General features: G+C 41.4%; 1 protein-coding gene across 6 annotated transcripts in view; it reads left to right on the top strand.

The window, feature by feature from the left end:
• Nucleotides 1-2,783, top strand: part of MECOM (MDS1 and EVI1 complex locus) — a 335,520-nt gene extending 332,737 nt beyond the window's left edge. For all 6 annotated transcript variants that reach the window (XM_082056557.1, XM_082056555.1, XM_082056553.1 and 3 more), the window contains 3 exons: nt 57-293; nt 840-1,026; nt 1,991-2,783. In XM_082056557.1, the coding sequence (XP_081912683.1) occupies nt 57-293; nt 840-1,026; nt 1,991-2,125 (559 nt within the window). In that variant the 3' untranslated portion in view covers nt 2,126-2,783. The remainder of the gene's footprint in view (nt 1-56; nt 294-839; nt 1,027-1,990) is intronic.
• The last annotated feature ends 10,639 nt before the right edge of the window (nt 2,784-13,422 follow it).

The following is a 13,422-nucleotide window of genomic DNA, read 5'->3' as shown; positions in this document are numbered from 1 at the left end:
AGGAGCTTTCCTAACTGAGTTGTGATGATTGCTTGGGTTTGTTTTGGTACTTTCAGAATGAATGGCAGCCACTTTAAGGATGAAAAAGCCATGGTAGCCAACCAGAACTCAGATTTGCTGGATGATGAAGAGGCAGAAGATGAAGTCATGATGGATGAAGAAGATGAAGAGAACGAAATTGCAGGGAAAGCAGTCAAAGAGCCTGTTACAAGCGACATGCACGAGGGGACCCCGGAGGAGGATTATGAGGAAACGAGTACTTTGGACATGAACTGCAAAGCTTCCCCTGACAGGTTAGTTCCTTCCGAGTATTGGTGCATCCAATACGTGAAATAAAAACAATAAACCATACAAGAGTGCCAACACCAAACTGTGTGCTGTGGGAACTGGTCCGAAGTAGCCAGCTTCCCAGTTACGATAGCAACACAGGTCTGTGTTTGGGTCAATACCAGCTCTGTTTTCTGTCTCTTCGTGCAATCTATAGCCCTTAGAGGAAAAATAACTGTGCTTGGGGAGTTATTGTCAGGTTTTGGGTGAGACAGGAAATGTTCCTGGGAGAGACGTTATCTGCTCTTTAAACTGACCTGGATCTTCCATAATTGTCTTGTGAAAGGCTGTGGAGACACCAGGAGCGAGGTGACCACCCCCTGCTCCCATTGTCCACCCTCTCCTCTTTGGAAAAGGGGTATTTATTTTATTTCAGGATCATTGTTCCACAGGACAAGGTGGTTTATAAGTATAAAAAGCAGAAATTGCTCAGATATGTTAATCTAGAAGGATGAGGGAACGCAGAGAAGATTGTTTAATTAACATTAAAAACCTCTATGGTGTTTTTGTAGGTATAAAGAGGAAGAGTATAATAAGACTGGACTTTCGGCTTTGGACCACATAAGGCACTTCACAGACAGCCTCAAAATGAGGAAAATGGAAGAAAATCAATATAGTGAAGCTGAATTGGCAGCTTTCAATACTTCCCAGCTGCCAGAGGACCTAAAACAACCGCTGTACAGGAAATCCAAATCCCAGGTAAAAGCTTAACTCAGTTAAAATATTGTCACCAAATACGCAAAGGATTAAAGTGTTAGTGTGTGGCAGGCAAGGTCATTTCAGCTTCATCAGACAGGGCTGAGCTCCGCATCCACAAACCTCAGCCTGCCTCAAGCTCCACCTGTGCTCCTACTGTACCCAGGAGACACAGTGGGTGCTTTGGCCCCTGATAACGGAGGATTTTCTTACTTTTTTTGCTATTTTTGTTCCAGTCCGCCACTCTCAGAAATGCCACAATAAGAACTAGGTGCACTCTCCTTTCAGACAGCCGGCACAGTCACACTGATGCTGTGGAGTTCAGGTGCAGCCTTGTAGGGATGTGACTCGATCTTCTGGCTGCTTTGACTTTTGGTATTTTTTTTTAAGTCTATTGTATGTTACCACCTTGAGGTCCCCAGCATGGTTTTAAACCAGCAATAGTTAGACTGATATCCTAGTGCTATTTCTTGATTTTTTTTTTTTTTTTTTTTTTAAAAACACACTAGTTAAAATGGAGCTTTTTAGCCCCTTTAAAAGATTCTGTTTCTAAAAACTGTAGAATGTGCCCATAGAAAAGGTCAACGAAGGAGACTGTGGTATTTGGTGAAACAGAGTACCAGCCAAAGGGATAATTCCTCAGGCTCTTGAAAAAAAAAGAGCCTCCTGTGCCAAAAATCTGAAGGCAAAGGAGACTCTGGGCCCTTGTCTACTATCAAAGGTTTCTCAGAGCTGTGTGAAGCCAGATGAAAGCAGAAATTATTATTACTATTAGTGAGTCAAAAGTGCCAGTGAAAAGGTTGACAGTGTTTTTTACCTAATGTGTTTTGATATATTTTTTTAAAGAAGTTGAGAATAGTGGTTATAGGCTAAACGATGCCCCAGCCATGCAGCAGTGGCACGGGTCCAAGCTCAGATCCGCACCGCGGGATCGTGACCTCCCTGTCCTTCTTCTCTCCCCGTCCAGGCGTATGCGATGATGCTCTCTCTCTCCGACAAGGACTCCCTTCATTCCGCACCCCACAACTCTCCCAATATGTGGCACAGTATGGCGAGAGCCGCGGCAGAATCCAGCGCCATTCAATCCATCAGTCACGTATGACATTGTGAAGTCTTACCGAGAATGGGACCAAGTCCAAAACCAGTAGCATGGCTCTTTCATATATGACTATTTAAAAGACTGCTGAGCAGAATGCCTTATAAATCTGCAGGGTCACTCATCTAAAGTCCAGTGACCTTAAACTGAATAATTTTAAAAAGAAAGAAACTATTTATTCTCAAGATTTTGTTTTGCACAGCAAAGGCAGCTGCTGACTTCTGGAGGATCAATGCGACTTAAAAAAAACATACAATAAATAAATGCATTTCAGTGGATTATGTAAACTGGGGCCGGGAAAAAGTGTCTTCCAGTTCACCCGGCTTTGAGGGGCAGGGGCAAAAGGGTTAAGACTGCATTGATACACACATGGGCACTCCTTTAAATTAGGAGCTGAATTGATTTTCTTTTTGTATAAGATAGTTTGACACAGGATTTGGAACAGTTGCTTTTATGTACAAATCTCTTCATTAAAGCTTTATGCATTTTAGCCCTTCAAAGAAAGATAATAGTTCTATCAAATGCACACTATCCATCGTAAATGTAGAAAGAAGTAGCAGGGAATATTTTGTTTTCTCCGTAATTCTTTTGCCTTCTCAAAAAAAAAAAAAAAAAAAGAAAAAAAAAAAAAAACAAGAGAAAAAAAAAAAAGACAAAAAAAGAACTCTGAGAAACAATACATAAGAGGCTTGTGTATATTGTAAACTATGAATGTTCACTACTCCAAGAAGCTAAATCATCCAGATAATTCCGTGAAAGCACCGCGTTCATCGACAGCACCACTAGTTCAAATCGTTGTAAGGAGATTTTTTAATTTTCGACAATCATGTCACTATTTTGTTGTATTGTTTCCTTCCCCCTGACCCTCTAATTTCTTCTTTGTGTTGTGTGTACCATGTATTTATTTGTTGGCAAACGATTGTTTGTTGATTCAAATAGCACTGTTCCTGTAACAAACAGCACTGCTCCAGTCCCCCACTGCGTTCTGATGTCAGGCACCCATGTACTTCCAAAAAGAGTGAGGTGAACTGATCTGTGTATATGGGAGTGCAAAACAGTGTTTGAAAATTTCTTACATTCCTCTTTTATTTTATTTTTGCCTTTTAATGAACTAAATAACTAATAGAGGCGACTTAGGTTGTTTTTTTTGTTTGGTTTTTTTTTTTGTAATACAGTAAATTGATTCAATTGTATAAACAGATATAATTTCCTCATGAAAGCATGATTCTTCTGATTAAAAAAAAACCTGTACCCAATATTTTATGCTGGTTGTCTGCGAGCTTGTGTGATGTTCTGTTCATGTTAATCCTATTTGTAAGATGAAGTGTTCCAAATTTATGTTTAAAAAAATAAATAAATAAAGGAAGGTATTCAGTTATTTTGGGTTTTTTTTGTTTTGTTTTGGTTTTTTTTGGCCTTTAGTGAGGGACCAGATTTATTTTTCCTTTTGTTTATAATCTCATTTTGGAATAATCGGCAAGTTGAGGTACTTTCTTTAAATGCTTTGTACAATGTAACTGTTACGCATTTCAGTACATTACTATGGGAGGATCAACTTAAAAAAAAGAAATAAAGGACTACAAAACTGAAGGGATCTTTTTCCTTATTGTCTTGTTTTTGTCTGGGTCAGGGCAAGAATGGTTCATTTTGGGAAGCAAAGACCATGAGGACGTGGGTAACCAGGTGATGGGGCACCGCAAAACATCTTGGACTTGATTGTGGAATTTAGGACCCAATCCAGTGTCTCTCACTTCACCGTTGGAGGGTTTTATATCAGTCCTTTAAGCTTCAGAACACTACTTTGGAAAAGAGAAATATTGCATTCATTTGACAGGAGGGAGCATTCATTTGACAGGAGGGATTGGTGCAAGGTCACCTTCAAATGTTGTTATGGAGCCTTGAGCTGGTGATGGTCCCGCCTGCAGCTTGTGGGGACAATGTGGGAAAGCAGCAGCTTGGCTGGCTAATGGCAGAACATCAACTCACAGAAATGATAAAAATCCACAGCTGAGAAGCTGAATTGGCCTGCAACTGCATGAAATGAGCCGCTAGGGTCTGAAAAACAAAAAAAAAAAAATAAACTGTTTTAGTTTGAGTGTTCTCTTTGAAATCAGGTCCAAAACACCACTTCTGAACAATCTGCAGAGCAGTAGGCGGTGGGATGTCCAGGAAAATCCAATGTTGGCCCAGGAAATGCACATTTTCCTGCTCTCCCATATGCACAGAAGTGAGATGGGACCATGGGGGTGTCCCTGCCTGCTGCCCCCGGCCGAGCTTGGTCTTTGCAGGTGCTGCACAAGGCTGTCCTTTCCATTTAAGTGACTCAAAAGAGTGAACATGACAAACTATGGGGTCTTTTTTTGCAGTGGGAGCAAGGATTGCTATCACCAGACGCAAATGTGCTGGCATAAGCAAGCAATGAGGGAATAAAGTGCTGGGAATCAGTAACCCAGGGCAATTAGTACCAAACTGCGTATTAAATGCAGCTCTGTCCCAGTGGGAAAGGCACATTAATGGAATATGATTTGCAGAAGGTTTGGTTAAAAGTACCTCCTAAAATGGAGGCCTTGGCTCCAGGCCTAAGGCAAGTTGTGCTCATCTCTCAGACTGTTTCAGTACACTAAGAACTCTTGTAGCCCAACAGATCCTCAAGTTACATTGCAAAATACCCTAAATGTGTCATTCTTGTCTTTAGCCCAGGTACAGTTTGACTTGTTTTATAACCATCACGTTGTAACGGGGGCATAGACAGAGATGAGTCCAGACCCAGAGAGGAGAGGCATGGGCTGCCTTTGGTTTGCACTTACAGCTCCTGAGCCTCATGCACAGGTTGATGATAAGTTGAGAACTACAGGATGGTGGTTTCTCATGCAGGAAACCTAAACCACACCTGGAAGAGAAAAAAAACACCAAATAAACAAAAAAAACCCAACATAACAAAAAAAAACCAAACAACAACACTCCCCCACGTACATGTTCTTGTATGTCTTTCAATGGCCTGAGCCAATTGTCAGGTACATGTAGATAATTGCATAAATAGGCTATTATTTTTAGTGCAGTTAAAGTCACCGTGAAACTTGGTTTTAGGTTTCTGCCAAATAAAGAGAACAAATAGATAAATCAAGTCAAGTTTTATCTGCAAACAACTTTCCAGATCATTTTCCCTTTTAATTTGATGCAATGCCAGTTCTTATCAGCTCTGCTCTCACCTGCCCTAGATGAAAGGGGTTTTTGGAGGTAGAGAAAGGGTGGGACAGTTTCTCCTGGGTTTAATGTTCTGGGTTATGGGAGCACACTCCCATCATATAACTGTCAGGGAAAGTACTCCTTGAGCTGAGCTGTAGGGTTAGTTTAACCTGCACATAACCAGGTCTGTTGACCCTTGGGGAGTGGTTAACACCATCTCATCAAAACCCTGGGTGGAGGTTTCTTCTCAGAGCCTTGAGCTTTGTATTTTCATCTCAAAGTAGCCCACCCAGTGGCACCGCATATGGGGTGCAATGAGCAGAGGGGGGAACAACACAAGAGGTCATTCAATTTGGTGTAGATGCCTTACCATGACCTTGATTTTCATTGTGTTTTCTCAATAGTAAAGGTATTCACACAGGGAAACAGCTGAAAAACAAACCCAGATTTGGTTAGCCATCTCATCCCCCAAATGAACAAAGAAAATGGGATAATTTTTGTGTTTGTGTCATACCGTCCTTGATGGACCACACAGATGCCCTTGTTCACATGCAAACAGAGTGCTACATGAGGACCAATGGTTCTGGTTTTCTGCCACAGCGATTATATTCAATACTTTTTCAAAAAAACCCCTTCAGTTTATTTCAGCATCATCCTACTGTTCACCTCACTGTAGTAGTTTTCCATAAGTCAACAAGGTCAACAAATCATTCCCATGTGATACAGCAGCCTTACTACACAAAGGAGCTGCATATTACCACCTCAGTTCCTATCTACAGAATCTAACAAAGCAGCAGTATGACAAGATGATTAATCAATATTTCACCCTGGCCTCGATCCTCAATACCACTGCGGGTCCGAGTCACCGTTCCCTTGTCAGCCCTGCTGTTTTACTGAGTTAATAGCCACATTTGTAGAGTAATGGGAGGGGAAGTTGTTATGAAAGTGTTTGTGAGGCTGTTTTTGCTCAGCATTTCAGTTTGGCCCATCACTCCATGAATGTCTTGAACTTTAAAAAATGTCTGTCAGGTCTCTCTCGCTCAGACGTACAGAGAATTGCTGCGAAATGCTGGATGGGTTTGCTGCACTCTGCTGCCTTCCAGCTATATTAAGTCTCATTTGTGGTTTTGCTGGTCAGTCATATAGTGGCATGGAAAAGCTAGTTCATTTTAAAGGTGCTTCCAGTAATGATTTAAACAAAACAAAGGCATCCAGCACCAAACAGAAGACCCTTTCTCCATGTCAAAGACCACATACCTTGCCAGGATTCTGGTTACAAGAAAAATGTGTTCTGCAGCCTGGCCAAAACCATCCTCTTTCCCATCCCATTGAAAGGCTATGTAGGTTTTTGAGTATACCTAGTCTCGGCTTCCAATAGCCTGATTAATTCTTCTTTTGTTTCAATACAGAAAATGGTGCCAGCTTTAGGAAAAGATCAGCTTTCCAATTCAGAGTCACTTAATGAAATCTGGGGAGAGACTGAAGACAAGAACATCAAATAAAAAGTAAAAAAATAAAATACTGTATTTTTTTTTTTCCTTCTCTCAACTCAGATTCAATTCTTTCTGGAGAAAAACAATTTTCAGCAAAATTTACGATTTTCCCAGAACGGAGAGTTGAATCAGACTAACACTGAAATATTCTCTGAAGAGATGCCCCACTGTCACACGGTCATTTTGGAACTCATGGTATTTCTTGCAAGCTTTTTTCCCCAAAATACTGCCTAAATTTTGTTTGGGACAAGTTACCTCCTCGGTATGACCATAAACCAGAACACAAAACCCTTTGCTGCTGTGTGCTGGAAGTAGAGTCTCCTTTTTTGATCCAGGAATATCCATATTTTAATGGAAATAGATGCTATTTATATCTGCAAATCCATTTGGGGAAGTTTAGGGACCTTTACTACGCAAGATTCTGTGGAAATATAAAAATAGTCTCGTATAACTTGCTGGAGAGGAGCTTTAGCAGTATCTGCTCCAGCTGTCTGAGTGGAGGGTCTGACAGAAGGCACCTCCAGAAGGCACCCTCCTTTTTCCTGCTTTATTTTAATACTAATTAATTCCAGAAAGGCTAAAGAAATTTGATGAAATTCTACACTTCTAGGAAAAAGTTTTGCCTGGGAGTGTTAAAGCAGGCCTCCCAGCTTGGTAAGGTCTAGTGGGAGAAGAGGGTTAGTGGTCATTTTGATGCTTAAATTATCAGTAATTAAGAAGTTGATTTTCTGGGATTGAAGAAAATTTTAAACAGCTGCTTCTTTCAGGCCTGTACTCCTCATTTTCATTAACATGTGCTAAGGCAATCTGGAAAATATATTTAGATCTATATTACGCTATGTCAAGACCTCAGCATCTGTACCTTGGGGCAGATACATGTGAGATAGCCGAGGGTAGATGTGCCAGCACGCACATGTGGAAGTGTTCAATTTGTAATATGATTATAGCCCCAAAACAAAGCCTGCTTGATACCTGTGGCATATTTGTTTCATGGTAAGCGCAGAAAATTCTCAAAAATCGTGTCATGTTTCGCCTCGCTGGCCAACTCAAACTAGAGAAGTAGCACTTTAATTCCTGGGGAATCTCTTTCAACAGGCGCGTGTCAAGCCCAATTAAGGTCCAGGCAGCCTTGCGCTAATTGGGTTGAGGTATGCAGTGGTGTAACATGGTTATTTAGCAAAGCAGCCCCTTTGTCCAGGCCAGAGCCCACCCTCACATCAGCCAGTCTCTCTTCCCCAGGGCGACCAGCAGAGAAACCCCTTCTAGAAAATTGCCTGGAAAAAGTTAGCAATTGGAGTCAAAGTGTTTAACAGCAGCGGATAAGACAGGTCAGGGTGCTCAGCCAACAGCTTACCATGTGGCTTCCTGCATTCAAGTTACCATCACGAGAGATAAAGGTGGTGAGCTGCATCTTCCACCCATGTAACGCAAGCCGCAGCATCAGCATCCTCCAAAGGTGCTAGCTTGTCTCATCCACAGGTCTTTCTCCGCTCCAAAAATAAAGACTTTTTCTTACGTCAAAGTGTTCATACACTAGAATAGAGAAGAAAAAGAGAAGGTATGAGCTGCTATGTGGAGATGAATTTAAGCATTCAACCCTTCCTGATTTTCAGTGGGACTTGCGTGACTCCACATCCACGATGCAGATGAAAGCGAAAAATTGGCAGACAGGTATTAATGATGTTCATTCAAAACTGATTTTTACAAACATTTGAATTATTTAGATCATCCTAATTATGGAACTGGGTGTTTTACTGTAACCAGCTCTTTCATAGAATCACAGAATAGTTTGGTTTGGAAGGGACTTTCAAAGCTCACCCAATCTAGCCCCTGCCATGAACAGGGCAGGTCAGTTTGCTCAGAGTCCCGTCCAGCCTGGCCTGGGATGTCTCCAGGAATGGTTCATCCACCACGTCCCTGGGGAACCTGGGCCAGTGTTTCACCACCCTTGTAAAAAATTTCTTATATCTAGTCTGAATCTCTCCTCTTTTAGTTTAAAACCATTACCCCTCATCCTGTCACAACAGCTCCTGCTAAAATGTCTGTCCCTTTCCTTTTCTTGCCTGTTGGGCACCCATTTGCTGGTGTGTCTTCTCTTGAATTAATTTGTAGTCTGAGCAAGGCCAGCGATCTTTTCTAGCACCCTGCTGGCTCATGTCTTAAAGGAGGAGAATCTTCATCATCCTCAGACCAACATGAAGTCCCTGCACGCTGACACGTGCCCACCCTTTCTCAGGAGGAAACTCCCAGATACATGAAGTGCAGTCAGCTGCAATCACAACTGTGTAATAAAGATTTAGTTCAGAAGGATCCACAGACCCTCTGCTCTGTGTAACCACAAGCCACAAAACACCTTGCAATCCACTGTAACGAAGTAAAGACCTATATTACAGACCTATATTACATTTAGACTTGATTCCCTGGTACTCTTTTTGGACGCGGCTCTGCTGTTTTTATTACTTAAGAGCTATTAAAATCTTAACCACTGAATGGAGCAACTCATGCCAGTTTTACACTCGTCCATGAAAACTTGAATGGGAGATCAAGAACTACTTTTTGGAACTAACACCCTGTCAGCTGAGGAATGCCAGAATGAGGTCTGAATTTGTCCCTGTCTCGGCTGAGCATACAGACCAGGCTGAAAGATGCTGAAATGCAGGAGCATGACTTGTAACCCCATTTTCCCCATGCTTTTCTTCTAAGGAAGGACAGAGAGCAGGAAGCCACGGTGACCTCCCCTTCCCTCTTGCATCAGTCATAAGCCAAGCTCTGCACATGCTACCCTCTGCTAGCTTAGGAAGGAATAAAGTTGGAAGGAAAGTCACTGTGTGAAGAAATAAGGAGAACAGGACCAGAGATGGTGGTAAATTCCCCCCAGAAAACCTCAACAAAAATCCTGAACCACGTTAAATTCAGCTTGGTGCTGGGGGAGAAGAGGAGTGCATGGGTAACCAGTAGGATGGCACAGAGGATGTTGGACCAGCTCGGTCATCCCTCTAGAAAAATACCCCCTGAAGCACAAGTGCAAAAACCAGAACAACCTGCCGTGGTGTAATGGAAATGGCACCAGCCACAAACTTCTATAAGGGAACTCCCTATTTTGTTCTTTACGTTGCTCAGATACTGGTGGTGTGTGTAACACAGAAGCCAGCTCAAAGCCTCTCATTATTTTCACTTTTTCTTATTATAGAGTAAAAAAATCTGGCTTTCTCAGCTCACCACCAGTTCCAAAGCACGACTTCCTCCTCCTCCACTCTGCCACTGAATTTTTACTATTTCCTCTGTGGGAAATGTCAGAATTCTCATCAGGGTGTGAGCTTCTGCTCTAATACAGCTCTGCCAGGGGTGTCTCAGGGCAATACCTTGCCCCTGGAAAAGAAATTCTAGCTACTGTCTACATAGAAAAATGAGAAAAATAAACTAAAAAAACCTAACAAACAAACAAACCCCAAATAAACAAACAAAAAACAACACAGAAACCCCACAGCATTTTTTTCCCAAACCTGAGGAACCAGCCTCATAAATTATCCATTATAATGTTTCATCATTTCAGTTGAAACAATGACTCCAGTACATTTTCTTTTAAACTTTGTTTCCCAGTCCAAGTGGCCACCTACTTTGTTGTCCAAATTTCTCGTGCAGTTTGAATCCTACAATGTGTAATCTCAGTAGGGTTATCAGTTATGTCATGCATTATACAGCCTCCAATCAGCGTAGTGGGAAACAACATTTTCATTTAATACCAGGAGAAACAGTGGAAGTCAGCGATTGATACCAACACAATGATGGGAAAAAGTGTCCAGAGGTGCTACTCACATAATCTCACTTTACAACATCTTGAAAATTCAATAGAAAGGACTTTGCTAACAATACCAGAATGACATACCACTGATTATTGTTCCTAAAGCTCTTAACAATAAGAAAGCTCTCTAAATATATCTCAACAAAAAACATATAACAGTTTGTTTCTCCGTTTTTTTTTTTTCCCCTCAAAGCACATAGTATTAGTCAACAATTGCTGTGTGGTGTGAGCCCATTAGAGCTGTTGGCTGGTCATGTTCTGGGAAATGAGCTCTTGAAAGATCTTTTATTTCTTTTTTAAACATGTCTAACAATTGTGTCTTAAAACAATCCTGGAAGTGTTTAGTATCTGCAAACTGCAAGGACCCACTCTGACTTATTTTCTTAAGACAGAAGAAAGAGGTACCTACCTTTGCATTTTATTCACTCACTTGGAATTTGAGCTGTGAGAAGCAATTCTTAGCTCAGAGAAGAAATGAGAACCTTTTTAAGGACCAACAGTTTCTGGTTAAGCCTTTGGTCTCGGCAGGGTTGGGTGAGTTCTCCAAAGTCCCTATATCTTAACGTGGCTGTAAGAAAGGGTTAAAATACAATTAAACACTAAATACATCATGACATTTCCTTCAAAAGCAAAGCAGAAATAGACTTATTTACTGCTAAACCCATACTTTAGAGGTTGAGCTAGTAACCACTTAGTAGTGTCTACTACAGAGAAGCCCTGTAAGTAATTAATTGCTCAGCATCCCCCAGGAGCAGCACCCACCTTTGGGGCTGTTCCCAACACCAAAGTGGACAAATGAAGCCACATATGGGAGTAAAATCTTTCACTGGCTTTGCAGCATCAGGCCTATAACTACATGTCATTAATTACATTTATCATACAGCACTTTTGGTGTGTATGGCCATCTAGAAACCGGTTGGTGATGATTAAATAATAATGTAAATTCCTTTGATATTGTTTACATTTCAAAAGCAAACCGAACTCTTATATGTCGCACAAATCCCCACTGCATTTATAGCATGAAAAGGCCAATGAAAGATCCCTAAAAATCATTAACTGAAGTAAACATTGAATCACGTTACAGAGTCAACAGAGAGAAGTTTTGAATGAAATAAATGTGTCGTGCTTGAGGATATCGAGTGAAATATCCACTGGATTTTCTTTTATTACATGCTTTTAATCTCTTTGTTTATTATTGAAGTGGTTAATAAGCAATTCCTAAAACAGATCCAGAAGGTGTTTTTAACAGCCTGACTGTCAGCCCACACCATCAAACTACGTTTTCCACCAGCCCTTTGCAATCCTAGCTTGGTTTCACCTTAAACACTTTTTGCAATGATTATTTTTGTTCCCTGAACTTAGACATCAGTTGTATAGATTCAGTTAAGATTTGTTTGCCGTCGATATAAACAGCATTTACTGGGTACAAGATATATCAGAGGGAATAATTTTAACTTCTGAAAACATTTTAGAATGATCAAATGAACAGAGTGAGAAAACATTGTGAAAACCTGACTTGAGCACTGGTTGCCTGGCACGGTTTTCCCTGCGCCATCCCCACACTACATTTATTTAGAGAAATAGACCCATTATGTACTTCACTTGGAGGTTTTTTTTCCCTCTCACTGAACACCACCGGAGTCCTTCAAAGCACCTTCTGCTACACTTTGTGGCACCAGGTGTTGAACCAACCACCCGATCTCTGCCAGTTGAAGATTTTCAAACCTTTTTATTAAGTATTAGATATTAAGTATTTATTAAGTATTAAGCAAGATTTTGTTTTCTTATCCTTTCTCTAATATTTAAGTATAGACTTAATTAGTGGTATCACTCCATGCAGTAACCTGAAGGAAGCATCAGCTAAATTAAAGGCTGGTGCTCCCAAAGGCAGGACTGGACATAATCCTGGATTTGACGTGGTTTCAAATGTGGTTCCTTTTCACTCCTTCCTGTTATTATATACTTACAAAACTTATATAAGAGTATTGCATATAACAATAAGCACTTATATATAAGTATTGCATATAATTGTATATATACTTCAGCAGTTTGGAGTTAGTTTATTGCTCGCCATAGTGATGGCGGCAATCACAATGGCTGTGATTTATCCTGGGAATAAGGAGATGCTTTCAAATTACTACTGGGTGAAAGGTGAGGGGGTCCATGGTCCTGAGCCCGGGTGGGGTGTGTGGGTCCTACACTGGGGTCAGCACAGGCCAACATGTGGCCGAGCTGGTGGTTGTTGTTGTTGTTGGTTGGGTTTGAAGTCAAGTCATAGGAAACCGATTGAATGGCTGGAGCCAGAGAGTCTCTGCGAGGGGCAGCTCTATACAAAAAAGCAGACAGGGCTGTATGTGTGTTTAATTACTTTGTTGCGTTTTTTTAATTTTTTGGGTTTTTTTCCTGTTCCCTGTTGAAAAGCTCCAACTCGACAGTATCAGGGAGCCGGGCTGATGTATCCAGAGGCTCCTCAATGGGAGCTGGGTACCTTTGAGAACGTGGGACAAAGCGCCAAATTCCTTTTAAAACTCTTCAGCTGTATGCACCTTCTCCCTCTTCCTCCCAACTGAAGGCTTGAAAAAGAAAGAGCAAAAAAATCTCTCCCCCAGGGAATAAGCCCTGACTCAGAGAAACTTGCACAGCTGAAAGCAAAGAGCCAAAGCACTTTTGCTGAGGGTATTTACTGAGCCATGCAGGGCATTTGGGGTGACACTGACCCCAAGTCACTGCCGCAGAGCTGGGACATGCTTCTGGAGGTGTGGAAGTCACCTCTGGCTGTGGGGTGGGATCAAACCCAGGAGATCACGGCTCTCAGCCGGGCA

Source organism: Streptopelia decaocto (genome assembly GCF_964273445.1).
Source record: "Streptopelia decaocto genome assembly, chromosome: 6".
NCBI lineage: Eukaryota > Metazoa > Chordata > Aves > Columbiformes > Columbidae > Streptopelia > Streptopelia decaocto.
The sequence above is the reverse complement of the archived record's forward strand: the minus strand, read 5'-3'. Positions and strand labels throughout refer to the sequence as shown.